This window comes from Teleopsis dalmanni, chromosome 2 (assembly GCF_002237135.1).
Source record: "Teleopsis dalmanni isolate 2A chromosome 2, ASM223713v2, whole genome shotgun sequence".
Taxonomy (NCBI): domain Eukaryota; kingdom Metazoa; phylum Arthropoda; class Insecta; order Diptera; family Diopsidae; genus Teleopsis; species Teleopsis dalmanni.
Window position 1 is genome coordinate 23,033,249 of NC_051847.1, and position 18,519 is coordinate 23,051,767.

An 18,519-nucleotide genomic window follows, 5' to 3' on the forward strand; every position below is an offset into this window, starting at 1 on the left:
TTACAAATATTAGATAGTTATGAGTAATCTTTATTTATTGATATTATTTGAGTTTCTAAAGGCTTTTGTGATAAGCGTTTATTACCTATATAGATAATAACTATGTGAAAACATTAAAAAAATAAAAAACCACGTCAAAGTTTTTTATTCAGATTAATGGAATCATTATACATTATATTTATATATATAATATTATATATATATTTTATATACAATATCATAATATATTTTAAATATATTAAAATGTTATTTCAAAATATATTCCAAATGATGGAAAAGCAGTGTTTAAAACAAAAATTTTTGTAACTTTAATTAATACTATATATAAGAATTATTAAAGGGTACAACGAATTTAAAAAATTAATGGAAAAATTGTAACATATATTCTCTAATTGATTTCGAAGACAAAATTGATTGATCGAACTTTAAATAAATATCGAAAATATAATTGAAGTTTAAGGATGCATACCGATATTCTTTGAAGTGTTTAATTCCCAAAAATATTATACATCGAAAATGATTTAGACATCTATTGAATGTACTACCACTTTTTAATAATATTACTTATAAACCAAATTAAAATATAATATTTACTATTATAGGCTTATGTAAACTATTTATAAGCTAAGTTAATAAAAAATTATCTTATAAAATTGCTGTAATAATAGATTATTTTATGAAAGTAGAGGAAAATGCTTCATATACTTGTAAAAGTAAGTCTTCAAGGCATTTTTGCTTTATCGTAGTGTCGCTTTTAGTAAAACAGTCACTCTTTTTATGAGCTACAAAACTTTAGGTTGATTTCAAAACATCACCCTTGAAATTATATTTAAAACTCCCTAAAGATATTCGAAATTTTATATATTGATTATATCATATCATATAATATGTCAATTATCAATTCTATCTCAATTACCAAAATTATACATTTTTCATCAACGTAATTAAACAATTAATCTATACAACAAAATCCCTAGAAAGTTGACAACTAATATAATTGACAAAGTATACTAACTGTCATATGTTCTCAATCAAACTTGGGTACTACATTCGTAGTAACTACTTCCCAAAAAAATAATTTCCACAGCTCTTATTGAGCGCTTCTGCCCATCCCTCACAGCAGTAGCTGCACCCATACTCCAAGCTTTAACCTATGCCTTCACAGTCAATAGCAAATACATGACATATACATATGTTTAAATAGACGCTCTGCCAAAAATGCAATTAAAAATTGCCCAAACAACAGTCCTTTAATAACAAAGAACCGGTGCCTTCTTATTACAGTCACAAAATTCAACTCATGTGGATGAGTTGAATACATCGGTCATCTTGGTAACATTGTTAATGCGAAAGTTGATAAAAAAATGCCAGGCCGGGCTCCATTGCTAATTATAACTCAAGAAAAACAAGACATTCTCTACCTTATTTCTTCCGTTTTAAAGAAACCTGGTATAAATCTTTTTCTTTTAAACCTCTCCCAGAATAAATCCACACAAGCTCATAACCCTATTTATCCTTTAACTGCCTGCCTGGTACATTGCCAAGTGACTCACAAGGCTATCAAATTTTTGGCGAAGACTGTCTTGATCTACGTCAATAATTGGCATATTCATTTGTCTCTTATCCATATTATCTATATGATAGATAATTATCTTGAACGCAAAGCAATTACAGATAGCTTCGCCTTCACTATAAAAACTCTCCCTGCAGGCAGTCATCACATGATAACAACATTTTAAAAAATTAAAAAATGTATGTAAAATTACTGTCATTTTAGATTTAATTAAAATTTATTTATTTTTGCATGATTTTATATTACACACATAACATCGTATTAATGGAGTGAGTACCGGAAGAAGTGTCATTATTGCATAATTTTTATTAGGATTGCCAAGTTCCTGCATCTAATGGATGAGCGTTTATTTCACAAGAGGGTAGTTATTTTATTTATCTTTAACCATTTCTCTTTTTTGTCTTAAACACCAATTAGGGGACGCAATTATTACTCAATTGTGTATATTATATTAATTAACAAATATTGTAATAAAAAATTATTAATTTAATAATTTTAAAATATTCTTACGCAATATTCTACGCACTTACGTTTATATTTTTACACAAAACAAACACGCGGTTCTTTCTATATTTTCTGCAAGAAATACAAATTTATTTATTGTTTCTTAAATTTTACTCTTTATTTTTTATATTTTGTGTTCTTGCTCTTGTTTTTGTTTTTTATATAAGACTCGCCGCTATTGGAATTTAGATGTTTACCGTCCGAACAACACGAAAGTAATACAAATGGTATGATATCTAATATAATATTTCCTCCCGGCATCTGTTTTAGTTCGGTTGTAGCTTTTGCCCTCATTTGTTTTTATTATATTTTGCTTTCCTCAACGGATTTTATAACAAAAATAAAAACAAAAACAAAAACAAACGCAAAGCAAAGCAAAACAAATTTACTTGATAAGAGATAACGAAGCATGTGAAAAGGAATTACAATGAAAAGTAAAATGAGGTGAGGCATACACTATGTTAATGATCATTTGGATTGCACAATTGTAGGGTGGCATGAGTATGAGTTGGAAAAAGGGCAATAAGTGAAACAAAAAAAAAAACGTGACCACAGGCACAGAATTTTTATCCGTGATAAGCAAATTCTGTATCATATGTGTATGTACACATTTTTTAATTATGTCAAGATGAGTGTAACCTAAGCAAAAAAATAATGTAATAAAAAACAATAAAAAGCCAGAAACGCAAACACTTTAGTTCTATTGTTTATATAATTTTGTGTATGTATTGTTGAATTACAGAGTAAATATAATAAAAATTAAATATGTCTCATTTTTCTAAAATAGCAAGGAGGGGTGTGGGAAAATAGCTTAGGTAATAAGGTAATAAGAAAATTTGTTATTTAATAAACAATTGCCTTAGTAATATTAAAACAGACAAACTTTTGTTTATTTATTGATTTTTATCAAAACTTTTATTTTTTCTTGTAACTGGAGATGCATACATGTGCTTCTTTAAGTTCTTATGTAAATAACCGAAACCAAGGTTTCTACTGTCAAACAACCGGTTAAATCGTATTAAACGCTAAAATGACACTACCTACACATACCCATTCGTATGTATGCAGATTTATATGCATGTATGCACATTGATGTGCATTTATGTTTTCTATGCACAATAAAGTGCACTGACATTTGTACTAGTTTCCTATTGTTAGTTTTTAGCTTTTGCATAAATCTTTGAAGAAATCATAAATAGTAGTTAGTTAGTTAAGCAATTTAGTTGGGTTTAGCATGAAACTTTTTACAATTCTTAACAACTTCAGTGTTAATTAAGAAAAATCATTTATGCTTATACTAAACTTTCTTCATTAACTATTTACATACATATATACAATATATTAAAAAAAAAGAAAATGTGTTTTTTTTTTTTAAAACAAATCTATTATTTGTTTGCTTATTTGCTGCTCTTGCAGTCTAAATAAATATGTACGTGTATACACAAACACATCTGGCTCGTGCAAACTCAATTTAGTCTCATAAAGTTGTTTGACTACAGTCGGTTGGTGGAGAAAAGAAAGATAGGGAAAATAAAATGCACAATAAAATTTTATGGAAGTATAATATGTAAGATTTTTCTAGAAACTAACTATCGTTATATTTTACGTTAAAAATTATTATCACACTTTTAAGCCAGTAAAATATAATAACATTATTTGCAAACAAAAACAAATCAAACTATAAAATTTAAAATATTTAAACATTCTAATTAGAACATTTCTTTTTACTTAAGATCAGCTCAGATCAGATACGCAGTAGAGATCATATTTGTCATAGTGCTCTCTTCTAAGTTTTCATGTAAATCTTTGCAAACATATATACACAAGTTAGTACTTCAATGTAAATTATATTTAAATTGTTCTAATAATACTTAATTTATTTTCAATAATATAGTTATAGTTACACGTTGGCATTACAAAACTGAATCCAAATATGTTTGTATTGCATTTTTTTAGTACACTATTAAAATAAAATCGTTTCCATGGTTTTTGTAAAATTGTTATACATTTAATATGTATTCTAAGTTAAATTTGTAAAATTTCAGAAAAAAGCTCATACAATATTATTATCCCAATAATAGAACATACTTTTTAAATAACAAATTAATATACTAACCGGCTTTTCACTTACACTTTATTTTTGTTCTTTTTTGTTTTAAACAGATTTTTGTTTTTTTCACCGCGTAGCGTTCGACACATTCACCTTGAATTGATATTATCAACTGTTTCTTGCCTTTGACTTCATCTACTATGTGACGAACGATAGTTTTTAATGTTCACCATAATTTTTATGTAAATACAATTCCTATTGTGAATATGTGGATTGTAAGTTAGATTTGTCCACATTTATACAAATTACTTTTCAAATTAGAAGATTATTAGATTTAAAATTAGAAAAATTAGTAAATTAAGAATTTATAATTTGTGTATAAACTGTTTTAACTTTATCAATCAATACATTTTTAAGCTGGGTAATTGGTCAAATGTTTAAATCAAACCTGTAAATAAATATCTTCAGACTACAATAGACCATTGATGTTTATAATACAGCAGTAATACAATACATACGAAGTGAAGAATAATAAAATAATAATAATAAAATATATATAACGAATAATTAAAAAATAGTCAAAATCAAATATAGTCAACTTCAGACTACTATAAATTATTGATGTTTATAATACAACAATAATACAATATAAACGACGAAGAATAATAAAATATATATAACAAATAATAAAAAAAACAATAATAATCAATTAATGAAATAAATTACTTTTTGTGAAATTTGTTGAAAATATTTGTTTAAAAAGCACAAAAATATATTTATATTTTATAAATTATATTTATTTATTTCATAAACTATATTTATTTATTAAATAATAAATAATAAATTATATTTATTTAATAAATTATATTCATTTAATAAATTCTATATATTTAATAAATTGTATTTATTTACTTATTTTTAAACAATATATTTACATATATTAAATGCTAAACACTAATATACTAAACGATATATTTAGATCAAAATTACTGACTAAATTTTACAATATTAAGATTACAGCTACGATTAACTTTAAGTTCAAGCATGATGGCAAGATGTGTCCTGTACAAGAAACCTCAGATTACTTGTATCGACGAGTACCTCCTGACGCTCCCCCGGTAGTACTTCAACCGATTGTATAACCTACCGCCTGACGTCTCAATCCCTAAAACTCTGACCTCTTACTAGTAATGTGGTCTCAATACATCATGTTATACTACGATGAGTATACTTCATACTCATAATTAAGTAATAATTATAATACATACATAATTGGAAATATCAATTTTCTTATAGTACTTCTTAAACATATATATATCTTATATTTATCAGCCTAACACTTAGAGTTGGCGAAACCTACTACATCTAACATATTGGAATAGTTATAAGTTATGATATTAATTTTAACTAAGTACATTGTGAGATAACGTCATAAACTATTGAAATTCGGCATACTATTGTGAAATTATAGTAAAATAATTTACAATATCGTTTCCTTATACAATAAATATCCAACTGCATTAAAATTTAATGAAAACTATAAATCTTTCCATAAAGCTGTTTCAAACATCCATTGGACTCAAGTTAGTGTGTGCACTGGAATAAAAAAAACAAATGGGCAACATCATGATGGACTAGAGCTGCACACATTGAGAAGTGAAACACTTATCCGTAATAAGAAATTGTTTAGCACATGATAATGTTAACTGTTATATCTCAATTGATGAGTTAAGACAGTTCTTGCCGCACGTGGGAGGCGTCTTCTCTCCCAGGGGATATTAGGCGGAAATCTATTGAGAGATTTGTTATCTCGAATTGGATACGTTTTGTTTGAAGACGACGATGATAGGCTCTGTTAATCTATTTTATTCGTTTTTAATGTTGTCATATATTTGAAACTTAGACGCTACTGGTTCGCTCTTAACAATCCTTTAACATATAATACTAAGTTTTTAACATTCTGAAGAATAAGTACGTGGAATATGTTCAAAATATAACCTGAATTTCTGTAACTTAGGTTAAATCAACTATTATTCTATTAAAATAAAATGCATTATTTAATAAATCCAAATTTTATTTCATTTAAAATATATGAAATTCATATTTAATTGAAAACTTGAATAGTAAAGAAATAATTAAATAAATATAATTAACAATAACATTGCACTTGATTTATTATTTGTTTTGAATAAATAATTACTACAAGGTCTACATTGTTTTTTATTTAGCACAATTAAATTATGTTTTTTCTTTTTAAATTTTAATTAATATAAAACTGGTTACAAAAATAAAAATATAAATAAATTTCTTATTCCATTTCCAATATGAAAACTAAAAGATATTCAAATAAAATTATAACAAAACTTATTTTTCATTAGATTTTTCATTTCCAATGCGCCATAAAAAATTCGAATTTACCACATTGGCACTGTATGGGACAGCTGTTAAGCTTAACTCTCCTCTATTGCGTAATCTATTCATTTTTAAGGTCCGCTTTTCTGAATAGTTTTTTGTTGCTTCATACATTCTACGCAAAAAGTCTGGCATTTGTTGTTGTGTCACCCAAGATTTAATTTTCTCTGGCAGTGCAACTCCAGGATCGTCATAGTATGTCAATACGAAATGTACTCCTGGTTCATTAAATTTTCCAAATGGAGATATAACCATGTAACTCCAATAGTTATCAACACGTACTTTTTCATCTGACACAGGAAAATTTGGATGAGTAATACCGCGACTACATATCATGATAAGTTTATGTTCGTCGTCTATAATATATCTACGACTGTATACATAATCACGATTGGCAAAGAAACGGGGCCATTGCATTTCCCAATATATAAGATGTGAGTTCGTGCAAGGTTCAGGATCCTCTTCAATGATTTCGAGTCTTACAGCAGTTTCATCCCATTCTTTTCTATAGTTAACGTCAGTTTGGACATGTAACAAATCAATGGCTGTAATATCATCAAAACTTGCATATACCTTGTAAGCATATCTGAGTGAAGACTCTTCTCGTCGCCAAATTGAAAATTCATTTTTACTCAAATAAGGCTCCCAAGGATTCTGATTTGCCTCCTCAATCATAACTAAACCATCTTCCATACCCCATTTGTTATTATTTAGGGATCGCCAATTACTTATAGTCAATTTTGTGTTTGTTGTCTCATTGCACTCTTTGTTGTTTATATGACAATAACAATATTTCATTTGTCGTTCTCGACATTTTGCACATAATTTATTGTGTTGCAGTTTTTGAATAAATTCAATATCTCTGGAGCAGTTATCAAAATTTCTTATGCTTATTCGATCGCATCTCCAATCACCATTACGTCCAGAAACAGCAGCACTCAAACCAATAGCACATACTAAAAATTTCCTTTCAAGATGTGATTTTAATCTTTTTTGATATGATTCTATAATAAGTTTAAGAGCTTGTGATCCATAAACACGATGATAAAAAGTGATGATTTGTTGCACACGACGTGAACGTTGGGCTATAATTGAGTTACATTGATATTTCCATGCCAACAATGCCGCTTGAGAGTTCCTTTTTAAATGCAAAGCGAATCGAGTGTAAAATACCATGCTGGTTCTATGTTTAATATTTTTATATACATTTACGAATATAAAATTGAATACATTTACCTACATTACCTGATTACATGTGCGAAAAATGTCCTAATGTACAGTGCTTAATGGTTGATTTCGTCACAAATATTTTCAATAAAATGTGTTTTTGCAAATATATGTAATTGAATAATTAACTTTATTGGTTATCAAAATAAATTAACTGAACATTTACTCCGCTCTCGTAATAACTCCCCACTCAAAGCCACCTTCAGTTGATAGCTGCGTGCTTGACATATGAAAACACCAGCTGATCATATCGATTATTTTAGTCTGTCTTTATCGATAAATATAAATGAATGTTACATTTTGACATTTCGCTTAATGTGCTTTACAGGGATTTATCATTATTATTACATAATATTAATTAATTTTTAAATATTTTTATTATTATGTTTTATTGTATTTTTAAATCTCATTATTTAAAAGTCGTGAGCAATTTAAATTGCATTAAATATTTAATATTTGTAATTTTATAATTTCGCAATATTTCCACAATTTGTTGTTATTTGTTTGGTCTTTTGTATATGATTGGGAGAAATTTACAATGTTTTGATAAATATAATAGTATAATAGTTATATATTATATAATATACCACTATATAATAGTTGAGCTGCATATATAAGGCTGTTAAACAACCTTGGTATATTCTTAATAGTAGTATTCAATTAATGCGTGTTATTTCTTTAACTATTAGATAACTATATCTAATAAAGCAGGGTGTGATGAAGAACCTGAATGTTACAAATAAACAATTTTTGAGAAAACCATTATCGGCAACATCATCGCCTTGAAGTATTTTAAATATTTTTTAACTTTGTATGAATTAAAAGTTCTAGTTCAAGTTTATCAAAGTCGATCATGCAGTACACTTATTTCTAAATCATAAACTTATCTCATACTTGATTAATATAGTATTAACCTTACTAAATTAAATTTAAATGCATGGCTTAAGCATATCGAAGCTATTCTGACTTATTATTGAAACAGTTTAATATATTTATTTGTAGTTTACCAAGCAGTTTATAATGAAGTGAAGAGATTTTACCTCATCACTATTTATTTATCATCACTATGGAATGGTGATTCATTCAACGATGTTGGTTTATCTTTCTGTATATGGGTAAACTAGTCTCGATTTTTTTGAACTGATTGAATATTTAAATCAAGTAAAAGAATGTATTAATTTGGTTATTAATATCATGTAGAATTCATAGAAAATATCTGCCGAAAATGAAATTGTATTTGCTTGGATTTATTGATAAAAAAATTTTCTGAAAGTAAAATATCTCAAACAAAGCTGCAATTTCAACCTATCCTAATCTAAAATATCTGAAATTTATTATTTCGTATATGGTTAGCAAATAAGAAATAATGTAGTTACAACTATCTTCGTGGAAACTTACCCTGTTTCCATGTTTTAGTTTTATGATTTATTAGAAAAACCTTTTAGGAACTTCAATTCCTTGTGATATAAATTATATTATTTTTGATACACTTACATAGAACACATTTAATAGTTTTATCATTTATGGTCAATGCAAAAGTAATCTAATTTTATCTTAAAAAAATTAAAACAAACTATATTAAAAATACATATTTTTTATTAATTTTATATCTAAAAATATAAAATATGTTTAACTTATTTTAAAAAGTATAAAATTTCATACAGTCAGTAAACAAATTTCAAATTTATAAAACTTAAGAATATAATAAATAGTTTAAAATTTAAAAAATAGTTATAAAAAAATGTAAAGATTGCTTTATTCATGAAATAGTTGATTCCAATAATAAAGTATGATTTTCCATGAGTTTCACATAAAAGCTAGAATGCTTCTATAAAAATATTTATATATATACAAAAAATACATATAAATACACAAGCATACAAAAAAATACATACACACAAGTAATGTGAACTTGTAAATACAATTAAATATATATATATATGTATATTTTTATGTTTCTAAATACATATATTATGATATTATTTAAATTATTAATCATGATCGCAGAAAGAACTGATTTGGGGCTTTTAACAATAAAAAAAAATATTTTTTTTATTAAAGTTTAAGAGTTGTATCTGGGTCCCTTCTATTCTTCGCGTTTCTTTTTTATAATTAATCGACAAAGCACGCTACAACATATGCACTGCATATACCATACTGCATATTTGACTGCTTTAATAAATTTACACCTGTCCTTTTCCATAATAGTACCCATTACCAGATATTTGCACTGGTGGATTGATTTTATAATGACGCCTTGTACGCAACTGTTCTTGTTGCTTCTGTAATGCCAAATTAGCTAAACGTTGCTCCTTTAATGCGCTGATTGTCGCAATCTTATGATGTTTCGTTGTGAGCCTATTGTTGTTGGTATTACTGTTTAGTGGTCTTAAAACTTCCAAATCATCATCTTTAGGTAAGGGATTATATTGATCTTCTTCCACTGGGGTGCCATCGGGACGTACTCGAAATACTAATGGACCTGTTAAGTACGTTTTTTGTTGAGTATTTCTCTTATCGTTGACATCAAAAGTTTCAACTTGTGGATGGACTGGCTTGGAGGGGTATCCATATGCAATGTCCATGTCCATTGCATATTTATGTTTATGTTCTACATCACTATCAAATAAAGGATTCTTTGGATATTGGTATACAGGATTTGTAGCGGCTGTGGAAGTAGGAGCTGATGATTTGCTTACAGGTTTTTGATGTGTTATAACGATTAAAGATGAACCTGGTGGAGTTGCAACTACAGTTGGTTTTCTTGTAGTGATCAATGTTGAACTTGGATGATCACGCATTATGGAAGACCATACTAAAATTAAAAACAATATTCTTTTAGTTTCAACTAAGAAGTTGTCGTAAAAATGTGTAAATATTTTATAAGTAACAAATGAATTGTAATGTATAGTATACATGGTATACATATATAAACTTCCACATATATATATATATATATGTATATATATATAATTATTGGTTTAATAATATAAAGAATATTATAAACGGAAGTTAAAGCAGCTGTGCAGATTATTTTATATTGATAACCGACATTCGAATTGAAAACAAATTTTACATTTTAAGAATAAATCTTAAGTCGCTTTAGAATTTCTTATAAAGTCACGTTTTTACAAAAACTTTAGATAAAATGTGTATGTTGATAAACAAGCTAAATTAATTTTTTAATAATAAATAGTAACGGAAACATTTAATTTAGTTGTTAAAAATTACGTTTGAAAAATTAGTATATAAAAGTTTTTATATACTAATTATGTTTTTAAATTAATGCATATTAACAAAATTATTATTTACTTAATTCATTAGCTCCTCTCTGATATGGATCTAGTGCATCCAATTGTCCATCAGTGAATGTTTGAAGCTTTTCATATCCATAAGATAGTAGATTTCTTTTACACTGGTTTACAGGTTCAATGGATGAGACAGCAGTGGCTTTGCAATGCACACTCACCAATTGTGCAAATGTTGAGTACAAATAGGACATCTAAAAAATATACGTATATGTATACATTATTAAATAAGTATTAAATAGTATTAAAAAAGTTTATTTGAAATTATAATTTATTTATGTTATGTTTTATATGAGTGCATAAACTTTAAAGTCAAGTTTTGAAATCAAGTGTTTCTACTGAAAATAAAACTAAACTTGTTTCTCAAACATGAAAGGCTTGTTGAGTTAAATAAACGTCTTCTCAGAATATCTTTTTTATCAATTCGGCTAAGGTTATAAATCTACATAAAAATCAGTTATAATACATTTTTGCATATAATCTACTGTCAATGATGTCACTATCATCTTATTTTAGTTGCCAAAATATAAACTTATTCGTTTCATCTTTGGTTAATTTAGTTTTTAAGAGATGTAAATGCAATATGTTAAGATTAAGTTTATATGCGAAAATTCTAATCTCATAAAAATGTAAAAATTTTAATTTTTATACAATAAATTTGGCTTACAATTTAATGTTTAAATTAATGTAATTAAAAAAAATTGAAGGCGCAGCGGATGATATAACCTTGATAGCTATATTTAAAACAAATACATAATATATTTGTTATTTGGTAGCTATATAGGTGACTACATTGGGTGCTATCGAAAATAGGAAATAGAAAGGTGACAAAATGAGGATATATAGAAAAAACCACTGAACACTTCTTATTGTAGTATTTAGCGTTGTCCAGACAAAGAGTGAAGTCTTTAAGAGATTCTTACTTTGGCCCATTGGCAACGGCTTAATAATTAATTGACTATTTACTTTATAAGTTCTGCTATTGCAAGTAGATAGTTTATTCAAGATGACTTTGCAGCTGACTTAAATACCTCCATGGAATAACAATACATAGGCATGGACTTATTGTTATCTATCGTTATCAGGTACATTAAAATTTTTGTGTATATATTGTACTATGGTAACTTTTTGCAAATCTAAGGAATATTTTAAGCAACATTTCTAAGAAAGAATCAACAAGTATTTTTTAAAGAAAGGTGACTTAAATATCCAAATGGAATTGCAACAAATAGGTATGGGACTCCCAATACCTTCTACATTGTGAACTGTCATAATAGTAATAAATTCGATGAGATTAATCTGTCTGACATGGACTTATTGTTCTCTAGCGATATCAGGTAAAATCAAATTTTTATGTAGATACTCTAGTAAGAACTTTAGCGAATTTAAGAAATACTTGAAACCCCATTCCTAAATTTCCTAATGATATTACAGCACATAGATATGAGATACATGTACCTGCCACTCCTAATACCTGCTACATTCTTAACTGTCATAACAGTAATAGGTACGATTAGGTTAATCTGGCTGACTGTAAGTCATGCATAGACCTATTGGTCTCTAGCGGGACTAGATATCTATGTAGATGTCGTAGTAAGTACTTTAGTGAATTTAAGTAGTGTTTGAAGTCTTTTTTCTATCAAAAAACCATAAATCATTTTTTAAAGAGTGTTCTTAGACTATGTCTTTGTGCGAGTTAAACCTTAGTGCTAGTACACAGTCACCGTGTACTAAACTGAATTATCTTAAATTTCTTTAGTGATGGATATTTATTTAAATTTTTTTTTCAACTACTGAATGGAATCAGAATATCGGCCCTTGAACTAAAATCATTTATTGCAAAATTTCACAAGTTACTGCATTTTTAACTAAATATTTACTTAATTTATACATTTATATATGTACATATTTAAAAAAAATTAAATAATTTTCCGTTATAAGCATAGTAATGAGTTTGTTTAAAACAAATTACAACAACTTTATATAAAATTTTAAACCAAATCACCGTTAAAAGTGTGAATGAAATGCGTTTAAAATTTAAAGTCGATTTATTTTTATTTGGTTTTTGGTGGACAAATATTAATATTTTAGTACAATACTTTGAACGTGAATGTTTTAAATAAAACAAGTTGTGTATCTGTATTACTGTCTTCTATTATTCATTAAATTAATTTAAAAACTTGTCAAGCGTACACCTTTGATATTTTATATATACGTTGGGCAAAAAGTATTCGACGTTCTACTTATATACTGCTTTTTATAACAATCGTTAACAATGGACTCAAAACTGTTTAGAAAAAATATATGATAACTACGGAAACTATAAATTATTATCTTTATAATAAAGAAATTACAACAAATTTTTCAAATAAATTAAAAAAAATTTCTAAATTTTTTTATAAATAAAAAATTAATTTTGAAGCAGTAAAGTTTTGTGACAGAAATCTAAATAAATTTGGTTTCGGATCAAAATAGAGTGATTTGAAACTTCTTAGGGGCACTATATATAAAAACTTGTGATTATTTTAAATATTGAAATAAATTAAACCATAGTTTGTTCTTTGAAATGGGATATTTGTTATAACATATATTTACTAAATTGAAAAAGAAATATTAATTTTGTTTCCATCTCATATATGTATACATACCAAATATTTTTTTTTGTAATTTTGTAATAACACTATGTAATAAAAAATCAAAATATGATCTCATACATTATCCCTGACATTATTATGATGTGAAAATTAAATAAGTTATTAACAAAATATAATAAAACTCTTCAGATATATCAAAAGTAAAAGACCGCTGAATGTCATACAAATTTATTTATTACTTATAAGAGATTATTGAGATAACTTATGATATGTAGTTTATGAAACGAATTTTATATTAAACTGTAGCTAATATTATCATACGTAATATAAAGTTCATCATTTTGTAAAAAACAAGTATGAAAAATTTTGATTGCCACATTAAACTTTCACTTTCCTTAAACTTAGTGCAATAAAAAAAAATGATTTTTTATTAATTTTTTTTTAAATATATATACATATAGTTATAACGTGTCTATATATTTTTATGAATGGAAAAATGTGCTATACGTTAAGGTTATTTGTTACCTTGTATATGTAAAATATTTGTAAAATTTACTTCCTGGATTTTCAATTAAAAAGCTTTAAACTCTACTTTATAAACAAATATTCAAAGGTAAATGCTCTATGGCCTTTTTAGCTTATGACTATACTGATTTGTCCAACATTAAGAAAACTATAAAATATTGCAGAATTTTACTTAAAGTTATATGCTAAAAGCGCCATATAGTACCAGAAATGAAGACATAGGCATATGAATTGAAGGTGTTGAAAAAAACAATAAAGATACGGCCATGAAATTGGATGATTGTGGGGATGCTCATGCTAATCGATTCCATCCATTCCGTTGTATCATTGTTTGGTAGCACCATCCATTCCGATAGAATTGGTAAAAATCTCTTCAAGCCGTTCGGTACCGAACGAGGTTTAAGACAGTATAACTCCTCATCGTTTGATTTATTCAATTTTAGGACTGATTATACGAGTAACATATTTTAAAAGTAAAACAGTTCGAATTTTAATATTATCATTATTAATATATTTACAGTTGAATAAATTATAAACATTATCTATTCACAAAGTAGATTCACATAGCATCTCCAATTATTTCTGTTGAGCGCAATTACGCGATTTTCACCAATCGACTTTCATGGTTCCTGGTCCACTGTTCTCCGTCAAGTTAATTTCGGTCTGCCTCTACTTCTTACACCTTGTGAGTTTCAATGTAGTACAGCATGAGGTACTTTGTTGTATCTTTTTCTCAGCGTGTGTCCCAACCAACCGTACTTACGTTTACGTATTTCGGCGAAGTACTTTCTGTCAATAACTGAATCTGCTGAGTGTCTTGGAATCAATGTCGCTATTAACAACAAAAAGTTCGAATTTGCTAAATTTTTTGTTTATTTCGGAACCAACATAAATGTTAAATATAATCTCATCATAGAAATTTAACGAAGAATCGCTATTGCTAATAGATATCATTTCTAGCTTAATAGACAATTGAAAAATAAAGCTCTCTTTGGACAAATAAAAGTCATAATCTATAAATCTTTTATCATGCCTAACCTGCTTAGGATATAAAATCTTGTAGAACAACAAACATTATTAGCATTATTGGCAATAACTATTGTATTATTTAGTATGATGAAGTGTATAACTTACATCGCGACAGTGACATAGTTAAGCATATAAAAATGCAGCGGTTTTGCTCTATTGGTCATATCGTGGAAATGGGTCAAATTATTTCGGTATTAATTCTCTTGTAATAAACGAAATATGTACAAGACTTCCGTATCTTCGGTTTAAGAATCATGTGATTAATCACATAAAACTTACTCGTTAATATTAACAGGGAATAGCGAATCACTGTTGGGGCTAGCTGGATATGGCTATTGACTGCGGTCAAGGATGACTCACATTTGTAATGGCATAGTAAGTAAGTAAGTAAACTATTATTTAAGTAATTAATTAAGTAAACTTAAAGTCGAGCCATCAGTTACTTATTTGCCTATAAAAATTCATTATTTGGTGCTACCTTTATATAAGCTTAAAACATAACAGTATATAAAATAAACGTTAAATTACATAATTAGAAATAAGTGTAACAAAGTTGTTTTGCATTAGAACTATTAAGAGTTATATTCAAATCTTAAACGATCCTCATTATTATACTCTTATATGTCTTCTATTATCTGCCCCAAACTAGCTAATGAAATTTTGCATATTTTAAATTTGAATCATTAATTTAAATTAAGTTAAAAAGATAAGTTAAAAAGATATTTTTGAACCACAACAACAAAAATTTGTTTTATATTATTTTAATTAATTCAATTTTTGGCTGACCATACAGCTATTTCGAATATATCCAAATTCCTATCATCAGTCTTAGATTAAGTTATAAATATATTAATATATTAAGATACTATATATACTGTATATATGTATATATATATATATATTATATTATTTTTATATATATATTATATATATGATATAATAATATATATAACATATAAATAATTATAATAAGTATAATATAATAATTATAAAATATGTTATAATTGGATACTAAATATTTTTTTTATGATTTATATATATCAATATGAAGATAAATTACATATAATTATATATAATAAATTATATATATAAATTATTATAAAAAAATTACTACATAGTAGTTATGAATGAATTATTTAATTATTTTATATATATAAGAAAAATTGGGAGATACAGATACCAAATTAAATAAATTATTAAAAATTAACTTTTATTTAAATAATAATAAAATTGAATATAACTTATATAAAACTGCCTTGCAAGACTGTAGTTCTAGAGCGCATACAAAGACAGTTTTAAGGTTTAACATATATCCGCTAAAATATTTCGGATGATTTTACACTCGATATAATGGTTTTCTTTAAATCTCCTTTGCTTATATGAGTCTCTGCATAGTTTAAACCTTGATGATATATTAAAACTATTTTGTTAATAAATTTTAATGCAATATATTAAAGTTTTATTGAAGTTAATTTAATTTTTTAAGTATTTTTCTTAACTTTGGAACTCATCAGTCAATGTAATTTTTTAATTAAAAATTTTAAAACTATTTTTATCATTTTATTTTTAATTTCTTTTATTAATTAGTATATTAATTTATTTTTAGTTATTATCCTCTTCTCTCAAGTATTTTTAATAGTTGGAATAATATAACAATTAATATCAATACAAAACTATTCAAATACAAGTATAAAAATTAATATTTAAATGAAAACAATAATAGATAAACGGTCAATAAACTTATTAACTAAGTTATAAAAATAGTTTATTCATTATTGAAAACAAATTATATATACATAAGTAAAGTTTAAAGTTTATTAATAAAGCATAATTATCATAAGCAAACGGAGCCTAGAGATTATTTTTTTTAAAAAAAAGTTTAAAGACTCGAACAAGCGAAAGCCGTCTTTTAAACGGATAATTATAATGATAATGATGTTCGTTTTAATCATTATTATAAAAATGCCCTGAATGGTTTTAAGTGTTTAAAAAAAAAAGTATATATATGTATATATATAGGTTTACGTAAACAAAAGTTTCAGAAAGTTTTTTTTTTTCGTGAATATGTAAAAAACCAGACTAGCATGATTTTTTATTACATAAAAAATAACACTGAAAACTGTTATAGTACAAGTGGAGTGAGTTGAACATACGTTAAGTGACACTCCATATGACTTTCTTGAATTTAATTGTAAATAATAAATGCTGACTTCATCAATGAGATACAAGTTCAAAGTTGCAGATATATTGTATAATGTGTTACGAAACAGTTTTCAGGCCTGGGATATTTTATATAAATATTATAAATACATTTAATATTTATTTTGACCCCAAAGTGGAATAGTTGGAATAGATGTACCTCTCAGCATTTCTCCGTATGAACATAACAGCAATAAAATGTTACTTGTACATTGTTTAGATTATTATTTTGTATATTTTATTTAATATTTTTAGTAAATTTAATTTTCATATATTTATTTAATAATGATGCCTGCTGGTGTAAGATAAAATTAATAATTATTAGTTAACAATCCGCTATCGGCTATGTTAATTTTATTAAAAATTCTTTAATAACACTTGTTCAAAATTACTACATCACGAACTGTATATATTCTTTTAATAAGTTACGTTTACATTTCAAAATAACATTAATTTATAATAGTTAAGCAAATTTATATAGCTGTGTTTTACGCGTTAATTCTAAGAATAGCACAGCAATTGTTATTGTTGTAAACGATAAAAAATAAAAAATAAGTGTACGTTGTACACACAAGTCCACGATTTAAATTTAATAGAGTTCAATTCTTAATATTTACAATTCAAAAATGATATGCGGCTAATCAAACCAACAATTGTTTTCAAAGACCACTGATGATTGGATGTTTGGCAATATCTAAAACAACAATTGAACAACTTTCAATTTTTTGAAAAATTCCAATTGTTTCATATTAAAATTTCCTCATTATTAACCCATTTTAACTTACTTTAATGTTAAACGAAAAACCTAGTGCTAACTTAGAAACTCTGAGCAGTGGAAGATTCTCTACAGACTACAAGATTTATCTGGTACAAATTAGATAGACTTTATATCGGATAGTTGCTTAAACAAAAGCAGAATCACATCGTTACTATAATATCAGTGGTGAAAGATTTTTGAGTATTAGGTATTAAGAAAGCATGTAATAAGATTTGGTCTACTCTTTAAAGACTTTTGTCACTCATTTGTCACCTTATTTGCCACTGCTGATCATTGACTAATAGAAGATTCAGTATTCTTGTGGTCCCTTTTCTAACTGA

The 18,519-nt window shown here is 26.2% G+C and overlaps 3 protein-coding genes across 6 annotated transcripts in view; 1 reads left to right on the top strand and 2 right to left on the bottom strand.

Moving 5' to 3' along the window:
- Positions 1-18,519, top strand: part of LOC119680282 (serine/threonine-protein kinase N) — a 463,907-nt gene that overhangs the window by 140,471 nt on the left and 304,917 nt on the right. The window lies entirely within an intron of this gene.
- On the bottom strand, positions 6,384-7,987 carry LOC119680287 (stAR-related lipid transfer protein 7, mitochondrial-like). 3 transcript variants are annotated; one of them, XM_038093036.1, is made up of 2 exons: positions 7,785-7,987; positions 6,384-7,722 (listed from the first exon to the last, which is right to left on the bottom strand). In XM_038093036.1, the coding sequence occupies exon 2, from the start codon at positions 7,713-7,715 to the stop codon at positions 6,492-6,494; it is 1,224 nt and encodes a 407-aa protein (XP_037948964.1). In that variant the 5' UTR covers positions 7,716-7,722; positions 7,785-7,987; the 3' UTR covers positions 6,384-6,491. The 3 variants fall into 3 exon arrangements, with proteins under 3 accessions (XP_037948964.1, XP_037948965.1, XP_037948966.1); XM_038093037.1 differs by having other exon boundaries at positions 7,780-7,987; XM_038093038.1 differs by having other exon boundaries at positions 7,776-7,987.
- Positions 9,897-11,268, bottom strand: LOC119680295 (rhythmically expressed gene 5 protein-like). The gene is made up of 2 exons (XM_038093048.1): positions 11,079-11,268; positions 9,897-10,581 (listed from the first exon to the last, which is right to left on the bottom strand). Exons 1-2 carry the CDS (start codon positions 11,266-11,268, stop codon positions 9,950-9,952), a joined length of 822 nt encoding a protein of 273 aa, XP_037948976.1. The 3' UTR covers positions 9,897-9,949.